General features: G+C 40.9%; 1 protein-coding gene across 1 annotated transcript in view; it reads right to left on the reverse strand.

Moving 5' to 3' along the window:
• SCN11A (sodium voltage-gated channel alpha subunit 11) overlaps positions 1–12,549 on the reverse strand; it is a 76,589-nt gene that overhangs the window by 36,146 nt on the left and 27,894 nt on the right. Inside the window, exons 13-17 of the mRNA XM_065935243.1 lie at positions 11,790–11,969; positions 7,966–8,334; positions 5,119–5,541; positions 2,442–2,555; positions 1,601–1,715 (exon numbers count right to left, since the gene is read on the reverse strand). Coding sequence (XP_065791315.1) covers positions 1,601–1,715; positions 2,442–2,555; positions 5,119–5,541; positions 7,966–8,334; positions 11,790–11,969 — 1,201 coding nt within the window. The remainder of the gene's footprint in view (positions 1–1,600; positions 1,716–2,441; positions 2,556–5,118; positions 5,542–7,965; positions 8,335–11,789; positions 11,970–12,549) is intronic.

Consider the following 12,549-nt stretch of genomic DNA (forward strand, 5'->3'; position numbering starts at 1 on the left):
GAAACTTCACAAAGCAGAAGGACTGGCACAATATATTTAAATTTTTGACATTTTAATTATAATGTGGACTGCATTATTATCATCTTATTCAATTCTTTCCCACATTTTCTAAGTCTTTGTTGAAATTCTTACTAAAATGAAGTTCTCCATTTTCCTCCCTAGTTTGGTGAAAACTCTTATGATCATCTCTTTGAATTCTTTACCAGGTAAATTACTTAACTCTATTTCTTTAGGATTTTTCCTGGGTTTTGTTTTTCTTTAGGGTTTTGTTCTTTCATTTGGAATATATTCCTCCATACGCTTATTTTGTTTGAATTCTAGTTTTTGTTTCTATGAACTAGGTTAAATGGCTACCTATCTTGGTATTCAAGGAACGGACTTGTGTGGGAGTGTCCCCTGTGTAGACAGCTTGCACCTGGCATCTTCAGCAGGGTTACTGGGGCTGAAGCTTGCCAGGAGCAACTCCTGGGGAGCACTTAGGTATCTGAGGCCACCTAGGCGGAGCAGCTGACGTTAGAGTGGGCTTGGGCTGCAGTCAGGCCTTGGGGAGTGCTAAGTCCAAGGCTACCTTGGTGGGGTAGCTAGAGCTGGAGTGAATGAGTGCTGGGGAGAGTTCTGGGCATGAGGCAAACAAAGGTGCTCTCTGCTGCCTCTGACCCCACACAGGGATCCAGTACTTCTCTGTGCATTTGGCAGAAGCTCTAGGATTAGAACATGGATTTCCTTCCTCTGTTCATGAGATTTCCCAGGCAAGAAAACGGGAGTAGGTCGCCATTTCCTTCTCTAGGGGATCTTCCTGACCCAGGGATCAAACCTGGGTCTCCTGCTTTGCAGGCAGATTCTTTACTGTCTGAGCCACCAGCGAAGACCTGACTAACACAGTAGGGTTGGTACATAGATCTCTTTCTAGTATAGTTTAGATGCCCTTTAAACTGCTGTTTTCTTGTTGATCCCAAGGTGGGTGGGTCTGTGCTCTGGCCCCGCAACAATATCCCTTCCTACTCTAGGTCACTAAGTTGAGGGTGCAGTTCCCATGGATACCATGTCTCCATCTTTCCTACCTGATCTATAAGTTCTATGTGCAGTAGCTGTTCTATCAGTCCTCGAGTCTTTTTCAGGGGGAACTGCTCTACAAGTAAGTGTATATTTGGTGTTTCCATGGGTGGAGGTGAGCTCAGGGTCTTCCTACACCACCATCTTGGATGCCTTCTCCCAGAGAAAAATCTTGAGAGATGAGTTGAGCACCTGGCAAAAGCTCTAGCCAACCCCAAATTTATGGTCAAGTTCTTTTGATCTATGACCTCAAGCATATCCTGACAATTGATGTATTGGGAACTCTACCAAGTGGTAGGAATACTGGCTCAGTGGGCTTTCTAGAAAAGTTTCCCCAAGTTTCTACCCTAGAAGTTGGGCTGTTTGAACTGACCTCACCTGAATCAAGAATTTCCTGAAATGGTCTCAAGAATTCAGGGGAGACTCTCTTCACTTTTGTCTTCAGTAGAATTAGAAAGAAAGAATCTGTCAAACTATAGAGCTTCAAAGAACAAGAGAATCCCATCCAAATATTTCATGAACTGAATGTAGGAATATTGCCACTTACCTTTGGGCAAACACCTCTCTGGTTTCTTTTTGGGGACCATTTCAAGTACCCGCATAAAGGGATCCTGTGGATCAATGGTGCTACATTCTGAGAGCATACTCGTAGCATCAGACTTCTATACATCAGAACAAAGGAAAGGGGGAATCATTTCCCAACACTCTCTGTCATCATGGTTAATACCTAATATCTTATTTTAGGACTTTTAATGTATGAAACTAGGTAGGCATGAGGGGCGTCTAGAAAGTATCCCTCTTGTTAGGTTCTCTCCAAATGCTCTGACCAGTCCTGACTCCAAGACGGAATTCTCTAACTCCTTCCCCTTGGATGATGAAAGGTAAAAGCACATGACCCAGTATCTCAATCTTTTCCTCCCTCCAAATCTTACCTCTGATCTGCTGACAAACCATACACACAGAAGCCAGGTGAGGAGGAGGAGGCCACTTTACTGACAATGAAACTGTCAGCTACCTCAAGTCCCAAAATAATAGGCCTAGAACCGTGGTTGTATTGATTTTACTTTCCAGGAGACACTTTGGCAATGTCTAAAGACATTTTTTATTTTTGCAATGGTGGGGAGGATTCTATGTGCATCTAGTGGGTAGAGGCCAGAGTACTGCTAAACACCCTACAATACACAGAATAGTCCACCATAATAAAGAATTATTATCTGGGTCCAAATGTCAACCTGGAGAGGCTGAGAAACCCTGGCCTAGATCTTTGATTAATGATCTAATTTTGACAGTTTGCTCTGCACTAATCTTGATATTTTTCCATAGTGGCTATTTTGAGCAAGCTAAGTGGATGAGCTATGTTTCTTCTGGGAACACCCTGGGAAAATTACCTTCCGAAGATTCTGTATTGACATAGGAGGATCATCTTCAGAGAATACATCAATTTCCACACTCTGAATTCCTGGACTAGTGGGATCCTTGCTCTTCTGATGGGCTTCACTGGCCTGACACTGAGAAACCAAGAGTAGAATTAATACTCCTCCTGGACATCTCACTTGGGATGAAACAAGTTTGAATTCTATTGGGTTTTCTGTTTGTCATGAAAATTGTGACATTATTTAACTTTTTCTCTTTAATTTTAAAAACTGCTCCTGAAAAAACTCAACATAAAATAATTCTGGAAAAACTATTATAGGAAACAGATAATGAGGGGGGAGGAGCCAAGATGGCGGAGGAGTAGGACGGGGAGACCACTTTCTCTCCTACAAATTCATCAAAAGAATAACCGAACGCAGAGCAAACTTCACAAAACAACTTCTGATTGCTAGCTGAGGTCATCAGGCGCCCAGAAAAGCAGCCCATTGTCTTCAAAAGGAGGTAGGACAAAATATAAACGATAAAAAGTGAGACAAAAGAGCTAAGGACGGAGATCCCTCCCGGGAAGGGAGTCTTAATAAGGAAACAGATAATGAAACTTACTCGTAAGTAATATAATCAAAACAACTTGATTTGATACAAAATTCAGCAAAAAATTAAGAAGTGAAACTTACTGTATCCTTTCAATTCAATGGCTAAATAATAAATCATTTAATAAATGGTACTGGTATAATTAGTTATCTCTGAAAAAATACTACAATGCCATAATAATACAGTAAAAATTAAAATTGATAATCACTTGATATTCTACTGTAAAAATACATGAATAAAACTATTAAAAGAATAATTTGGAAAATAATTTTGTATTCTTTTAGGTACAGAGGATTGGCTTAGCAAAATAGGTAACCAAAAGGCATAAAGAAAATATGAAAATATATTATAACATAAAAATTAAAAATGAATTTTGTCTGATGACCTGCAGCTAAATCCAAGAAGGATATGCAAAGTCACATCTTAAGAAAGGTTTCATCCTAAAATATATGTGAAGGTTCTTGTAAATCTGACATTGTATGGGCATAATTTAAGAATGCTGCTCCCCGCTGAACACATATACACAAAAAACAGGTACATATTCTCTATGGACCAGACACAGAACAAAATAAAGTAATAACAATTTAAAGCATGCAGCAGGTAATGGTGAATAAAAGTGTCCCATGTGAAAAAGGAAACCATAGTTATATCCAAAGCTTGAAACTCTGGGCTAGATTGAAGTTCTTATACTTAAAAGAGAAAGTTAAAAGAAGTTGTGGCCAATGCTTCGGGTTACAATTATACAAAGCTGCATACATAAGGAGGCAGGAGGAAGCACAGCCTCAGAAATAAGATCTGGGCAAAGGGAGCCACTGGCTTAGTGACTGGATCTGCAAAATGCCTAGTATCACTGTTAGAGAAGAATCAGCTGCCAATACAAGACTTAGTTCTGAAATGGATCTCTTAGAAGGGTCTGTTAAAGATACCACAGAACTCAGCCTGAGGTGAGAGTGATAGACCCTCCCACAAAGATGAACTTTCAAATTTATATTCCAAAGTGTATGATGAGACAAACATAAAATCAGTAGTCCTCAAAAATTAACTACAGGGAGGTTAATTTACTTGAGGAAAAAGAACAAAATTAGCATAGTAATCTAAAAATGTCACTAAAATCAATACATTTATAAAAAAGATATTCAGAGTGTTGCTTCCTAGTTGGTAGAGTAAGGAGCTCTGCAGAATGTTCCACAGTAAAATTAACATAAATGGTGGAAAATATTTGTAAAAAAATATTTAAGATTTCTGTAAATTGTCCTATGGGCATACAGCAAATGAAGAAATATTTACTTTAAAAAAAAATCTATGCTATTCAGTAATAACAGCAGGAGTCTATGGCACTTTTGCCATGACCTGCTCTCTCGCTTCCCACCCCCAGCTCAGTTTGATGGACGCTCCACTTTAGGCAGATGTGACCAAGAAGATGGGGCTCCCTCTGCCCTCGGCTCCCAATGAAGAGACATGTATCTCTTTAGAATGTGCAGGTCACCAGCTTTTCTCATCTCCTCCAAATCTGAGTTGAAGAGGCTAAATTTCTGGTGAATGTGGTCAAGAAGTTGGATTTCTTTTTTCATTTCAGTTACTACTCATAGGACAGAGACTCTATTCCAAGTTCAAAACCTTGGCAATACTGGGGCCCTGATCTCCCTTACTCCAGCTTGTTTGCAGGGCAGAGATTCCATGCAGGAAGAGGGAGACTGCGAGATGAGAGACCACTGCCCCTCGGAGCACCCCAGGTAGTGGCTAAGACATCCTCCCCAGGGTGGCAGGCAGTTCATAAGAAACAAAGTCTCTTTTTACGCTATATCCACTTCACCTTCCACACTCCTTTCCCCACCTTTCAGTCAGCTCCCACTCTGTATTTCTGTCCGTGCTCAACCGAAGGCATTTGACTCCCTTGTTGCCCCATTCCACTCTGAACTCCTCTGGTATCTCCCACCTGTGCCACATGTGGGACCATGATTAGAACCAGCCTCGGATGTGCAGCCACCACATTTTGTACCTTTATTACCTCTGCATTGTGCTCAGGACAGGGCAGGCGACCAGTATCCATGGCAACTCCAGCTTTAAACAATCTCTGAGTCTGTGTATGAGCCTGCATACCTGTTTTCCAGTCTCAGGTTGTGTGACAGCCTGTGCCTTATCTTCACTAGGGGATTCAACATCATCTTCTTCCTCTGCAAGTGGGGCCAACCAAGTCCGATCATGCAAGGTCATTGGTACAGAAGTTAGTACAGCAAACTCCTCCCAGATCTCTGGGCCCTTTCTTATCCCTGTGACCAGGGGAATGATATCTTTGCTCTCTCCACCAGGGCCTTTGGTCACCTCTTTTTGCTTTGATAAACGTTGCCTCCTGCACCGCTTCCTGAAAAAATGCTCAAGAGTATGCATTACAAAACAAAAAGCCCGGCGGAAACGATCCAGGGCTACCTGGACTTTGGTTTTCTTGACCTTTCCTTCCAAGTGTCCATTTCTCTCCTCATTGCTGAAGGAATTGAGTAGCAAGGCAATGAAGAGGTTGAGTACCTAGGAAGGGGCAAAGAGAGAGGGACATAGGGAAAATTTTGCAAAGGAAAGAATACAGTAGGGTTCCACAACAACTTTTCCCCAAGACTGGAAACAAAATCACATGAACGTTCTATGTCCTTCTGTCTCCCAAGAAAGTTCATCTATAAAATAAAGAAAAGGAGAGAAGATTGAGGAAATAATAGAGACATCAAGATAAGACCGAAGAAAATTGAAGTTAAAGGGTGCAAACAGTCAGATGCAGTCTGGTCTGTGTATAAACAGTGGGTATTGTAAAGCCTGGCCAGGGTAAGGTGAAAGGCATAACCATGTGGCAAAATCAGAAGTGGATATTCCTTGGGGATCAGCCAGAATCATGAGGTAGGACTTTTGCTGGCATGCCCACAAGGATATGAGTCTAATGTCTAAGACCACTGTACTATGAGGGCCTCTCCTTTCGGCACAATTTGAGAGATGGTACGCTTCTGCAAGTTTTTTACCTCTTTTGTTTGTGGCTCTCACCAGTTCAAAAATATACAGCTTTCTGGGGGAAGTGTTTTGTGGGTGTTAAAGGGTCCAGTCACTCTTCCTCAGTCTCACCATGAGAATTCCCAAGTCTGAATCTTTGCCCAAGTTACCCTCTATTTGCTAAGTCCTCTGTTGTCTCTGAAGTGCCTTTTTCAAGTACCGTGTCTCCCACAATGTCTTTCTTAGCACTCCCTTCCCACTCCCTTGATCTTGCATATTTCCTGCTGTCTACTAACACCATTTATTAGATACTGAGGACAGTTAATTATATTTGTATGAGGATCATTAATTATATTTGCACGATAGTCCCAACTCAGTTCTAAAGATCTTATGCTCAGGTATCCTTGTCTGTCTCCTATCTCATCACACCCTCAATGGTGTACACTTAATTCGTTTCTCCAGAGACCATGCTTCCAGCTGTAAGTAACAAATACAGGGCAGACTTACGTAATAAGAAAATGCCACATGACAAGATGTTTGAAACTAAAAGACAGGACCAATTATGCCTTGACAATAGGTTTGTTCCACCTTCAGTCTACCTTCCTTAGTGCTGACTTCGTCTTGCTTTGGTACTTCTCATGGTTGCATGATGTTTGCGGTTCCACCAAGAATCACAGTCATAAAAGGGTTGGAGGAAGAAAAAGGACCCCTTTTTTCATCATTCCTCCTTCCTCCTCTCCTTGTGCTCCTTTCCTCTCAGCTTCCTTCTTTTAAACAGCAAGGAACCTTACTCTGTGGACATTCTTTACATCTTTGTTGTTATTGTTCAGTTGCTCAGTCGTGTCTGACTCTTGGCAACCCTATGGACTGCAGCATGCCAGGCTTCCCTGTCCTTCACCATCTCCCAGAGCTTGCTCAAACTCATGTCCATGGAGTTGGTGATGCCATCCAACCATCTTGTCCTCTGCTGTCCCCTTATCCTTCTGTCTTCAATCTTTCCCAGCATCAGGTCTTTTCCAATGAGTCGGCTCTTCCCATCGGGTGGCCAAAGTATTGGAGCTTCAGCATCAGTCCTTCCAATGAATATTCAGGGTTTATTACCTTTAGGATTGACTGGTTGGATCTTCTTGCAGTCCAAGGGACTCTCAAGAGTTTTCTCCAACACCACAGTTCGAAAGCATCAACTCTTCGGCACTCAGGCTTCTTTATGGTCCTACTGTCACATCGATACATGACTACTGGAAAAACCATAGCTTTGACTATACAGAGCTTTGTAGGCAAAGTAATGTCTCTGCTTTTTAATATACTGTCTAGGTTTGTCACTGCTTTTCTTCCAAGGAGCAAGCGTCTTCTAATTTCATGGCTGCAGTTACTGTCCATAGTGATTATGGAGCCCAAGAAAATAATAGTAGTCACTGTTTCCATTGTTTCCTCATCTATTTGCCATGAAGTAATGGGACTGGATGCCATGATCTTAATTTTCTGAATGTTGAGCTTTAAACCAGCTTTTTTACTTTCCTCTTTAACCTTCATCAAGAGGCTTTTTAATTCCTCTCCACTTTCTGCCTTAAGGGTGGTATCGTCAGCTTATCTGAGGTTATTGATATTTCTCTCCACAATCTTGATTCCAGCTTGTGCTTTATCCAGTCTGGGATTTTATATGATGTACTCTTTTCAGCTATGGACCAAATTAAGTAAAAAATTCCTACCTCAGCCAATCAGTGGCGATTTGAATAATCACTTGGAGTAGGATAGACATTGGGGCATCTTTAAAGTACTAGATGACAGGTTTTCTTTCATGCTTACCATACAGTCTTCAAATCAAATTCAAACGCAGATTTTTGAATATTATACAACATTAAATTTATAATACTATATTTAAATAACAATTTTCACTAGTAAAGTGTTGGAAAAGAAGCTAATGCATTTGTTTAGCCCATGCATTTAAAACAACAACAACAAAACGGAGACACTCACCACGAGTTTTCCGATCACCATGATTGACAGAAACACAATAACGCACAGTGTTGGGTTAGCTGCCTGCATACATTCCCACATGTTTTCGATCCATTCACCACAGAGGATGCGGAAAACCACCAAAAAGGAGTGGTAGAAATCCCCCATGTGCCAGCGTCGTAAACATAGGACTTCAGGATCACAGGACTTCAAATGATTCTTTCTGGAACTGAATTTAGAGCCGAAAAGCTGCATGCCAACTACTGAGAAAATAAAGACTACAATGGCCAAGACCACAGTTAGGTTTCCAAGGGCTCCAACGGAATGGCCAATGATCTTAATCAGTGTGTTTAAAGTTGGCCAGGATTTGGCTAACTTGAAGACCCTCAGCTGAAAAAAAAAAAAAAATAGACAATAAACAAAAATGGAAGAAAAGCCAGTTAGGACAAATTCCACCTGCTCAGCTATAATTCAAATGACTTGTTCCCAAACCATAGCATTTATAACTTTCAAAAGTCTTTTCAAAGCCAAATCCATCCTAAACATGGTCAGCAACTCCATGCCCCAATCTGATATTCACCTGTGTCTATTTTTTGTTTTAAAAATGAAACATCTTAAAAAAAAAAAAAAATGAAACATCTGGTCTAATTTTTTTAAATGATAAAGACTTTGGGATCATGATGGTGGGACTGAGTATACACATTAATTAAACAAAATGAACATATTGGAACCCTGTATAATATTGGTTGTTGCTGTTGTTTAGTCACTAAGCCATGTCTGACTATTTTGTGATCTTCATGGACTGTAGTCCACCAGGCTCCTCTATCCATGGGATTTCCCAGACAAGAATACTGGAGTGGGTTGTCATTTCCTTCTCCAGGGGATCTTCTCCAGGGATCAAATCTGCATCTCCTGCATTGCAGGCAGGTTATTCATTGCTGCACCACTGGGGAAGCCCCCAATGTGATGTTGTTCAATCGCTAAGTCATGTCCAACATTTTGTGACCCCATGGACTGCAGAATGCCAGGCTTCCCTGTCCTTCACTATACTAAGGGTCAAAAACTCTGGGCCCAAGGCCAGATCCATCCCATTACCTGCTTTCATATGGCCTGAGAGGTGAGAAAGTTTTTTTATACCTTTAAATGGTTGGAAATAATTTTTTAAACATTTCATTACACATTAAAATTGTATAAAGTTCATCATCGCAGCACTGTTTATAATAGCCAGGACATGGAAGCAACCTAGATGCCCATCAGCAGACAAATGGATAAGGAAGCTGTGGTACATATACACCATGGAATATTACTCAGCCATTAAAAAGAATTCTTTTGAATCAGTTCTAATGAGATGGATGAAACTGGAGCCCATTATACAGAGTGAAGCAAGCCAGAAAGATAAAGACCATTACAGTATACTAATGCATATATATGGAATTTAGAAAGATGGTAATGATAACCCTATAGACAAAACAGAAAAAGAGACACAGATGTACAGAACAGACTTTTGGACTCTGTGGGAGAAGGCGAAGGTGGGATGTTTCAAGAGAACAGCATCGAAACATGTATATTATCTAGGGTGAAACAGATCACCAGCCCAGGTGGGATGCATGAGACAATTGCTCGGGCCTGGTGCACTGGGAAGACCCAGAGGGATCGGGTAGAGAGGGAGGTGGGAGGGGGGATCGGGATGGGGAACACATGTAAATCCATGGCTGATTCATGTCAATGTATGACAAAAACCACTACAATATTGTAAAGTAATTAGCCTCCAACTAATAAAAATAAATGAAAAAAAAACTGCATAAAGTTCAAATTTTCATGTCTGTAAATAAAGTTTTATTGGAACACTGCCATGCACATGCGTACTATAATGTCTACAGCTACTTTTGTGCTATGATGGCAAATTGAGAGGTTTCTAAGTGACCATATGGCCTGTAAGACTGAAAAAATTTACCATCTGGTGTTTACAGACAAAGTTTGTTAACTCCTGCATTATATAATTGAGCTCACAAGTTGATGTATTGCGCCTAGGAGGAAAAAGGCAATCAACTACTCAAGCCATGTTCTCTTTTTCCAGAGAGAAATCCTCTTCATGGAAACATATAGACTTTACAGGAGACAATAACAGAAAAAAGCACAGTAGCTAGTTTCACAGATTATTTCTTATATTAATTTTTAATGTAAACCGATGGTTTCACTCCAAAGTACAATCCTGTTAAGTGTCAACTTTTGGGTTGGCCCAAAAGTTCATCTGGGTTTTTCATAAGATGTTAAAGAAAGACCTGAACAAACTTTTCAGCCAACCCAATATTTGCGGAGGGGCAGGGAGATACTGCAGGTCAGTAAGACTTCTATCACAAGAGAGGGACCACTTCTGTCTACACAGAGGGGAACTGGGGGCATCTCAGGGAGAAAATGTGGTTCTATTCTTGTCCACAGACAAAGTCATAGAACTCCTTGCCTCAGAGCATGGCTGTAATAAGCCTAACCTTAATGTAAACTTAATGTAAAAGCCTTACTTTTACATTAGTAAAGCAAATGTAATTTTGTTCACTCAAGCACCAATAAAACTTTAGGGAGTAGCCTGATAATGCCTGATTTTAAGCAGTGTGATTTTCTAATATATGCCAACTATAAAATGTATGCTTAAGTAACTGAATCAAATGTCTTATTCCACAGGTTGAGAAATCCTATCCACAGAGAAGGAGAAATATTGTATGACACCCTTTATATGTGAAATCCATAAAGAAATTATATAAATGAACTTACTTGAAAAACAGAAAGAGACTCACAGACTTAGAGAATGAATTTATGGTTGCCGGGGAGAAGGATGGGGAGGAGAGATAGTTAGGGAGTTTGGGATGGACATGTACACACTGGTATATTTAAAGTGGATAACCAACAAGGACCCACTGTACAGCACATGGTACTTTTTTCAATGTTATATGGCAGCCAGGATGGAAGGTGAGTTTGGGGGAGAATGGATACATGTATATGTATGGTTGAGTCCCTTCACAGTTCACCTGAAAATATCACAGCATTGTTAATCAGCTATATTTCAATATGAAATAAAAAGTTTTTAAAAAGAAAAAAAGAAATCTTATCCATGCTCCCTCCAAAAAAGTAAATCTTTGAAAGAGGACAAGAGGTAACCTTTTGTGGTTTCCTGATTCCCTTCCCAGATGTGATTTCTCTGTGATTTCTGCCCACACCTCCCATGGGGTCTGCCTTATGGTCATTTCTGGGCCATGTCTTATATTTTCCCTAGACCACAAAGTCCTTGAAGGCAGTGCTTCCCTCACCTTTGAGCCTTCCCCCGTACATACCAGGTACTCGGCAAAGGTTACTGGGGTGCCTCCAGTGGTTTGTGGATGAAGGGCGAAGACTACAGAAAAGGACCGTGCTACTGGCAGCAATGAGGAGGGACGCTGTGGGACAACACCCGCTGGCAGCACCTGCCCCCACCCTGGGCTCTGTAGTACATCTCCCTTGGTAAGCTCAGCTGTGAGGGTGCCTGGCTTAGAGTTCTGGGGGGGGAAATGGTTGGAGGGGGTTGCACACAAAGCAAGGAGCACAGTCCTGACGCCAGAAGACATAAGTTTACGCCTGGTTGCCTGAAGGGTCATCTTGTGGCAGGGGAGGGAGGAGAGGAGGGGTTCGACTGAGAAGACCGTCTGGGACTCACAAGTGTATTATAGACCTGGGTGGCAGGAGGAGTGTGATTCTGCTTCTCAGATTAAGGTAAGATGGTAAGCTTTATTCTGAAACTAGTTATTAAACTCACTGAAGACTCTTCAATCCTGGCAGATAAGTTATTCATTAAAATAAGAAAGTAAGTGCCTTACCACTCTTAAGGAACGAAATGATATCCAACTCCCCGAAACTATCTGGTTTAATATCACATCTGCCAAACTCAGAAGAGCAACAACGCTGTCAAAAATGTTCCATCCTCGACGAAAGTAGTGGTAGGGATCCAGCGCAATGATTTTTAGGCACATTTCAGCCATGAAAATGCCAGTGAAAACCTACAGTGAGACAGAAGAAAAAAATGAGAAAAAGAAGGTATATCCAAGGGAATTACAGAAGTTACAAAAAATAAACTGTATTCTCATACTTGATACTATATACCCTGCAGTCCATGAAAAAAAAACATCTACCACTGTAGCATGGACTTCACTTTACCTTTCCCCCTCTCCCCACCACCCCGTCCCACCATGGCCTCCACTCCAGTATCACCAAGCTAACACGCATCAGGATGGAGAATAAATATTATTTTCCATTCTGTTAAAAAAAAATGAAGCAAAATTTGCTTCTTGGTAGATGGCAGAGTAATAGGAAGAGTCAAACAATTCCTCCTCTGAATTCTCTTTAAGAATTTAATTCTCACTAATAACTCCAAAGTGAGGGGAGTACACAACAGCTCTGAAAAGTAAAGATAATTATCATTCATAAACCAAAAAACAAGAGCAGTTTATCTAAACACTTGATCTCAACACTTTGGTCAGAAAATAAAATTTTTCTTTTTAATTTTTAAGGGCCCATAACAGAGAATTGAAAGAAAGACACTACCAGACAGCAGCAACCTGATATAGAAGATAAACCCTG

This window comes from Muntiacus reevesi, chromosome 4 (assembly GCF_963930625.1).
Source record: "Muntiacus reevesi chromosome 4, mMunRee1.1, whole genome shotgun sequence".
In the NCBI taxonomy this organism is placed as follows: domain Eukaryota; kingdom Metazoa; phylum Chordata; class Mammalia; order Artiodactyla; family Cervidae; genus Muntiacus; species Muntiacus reevesi.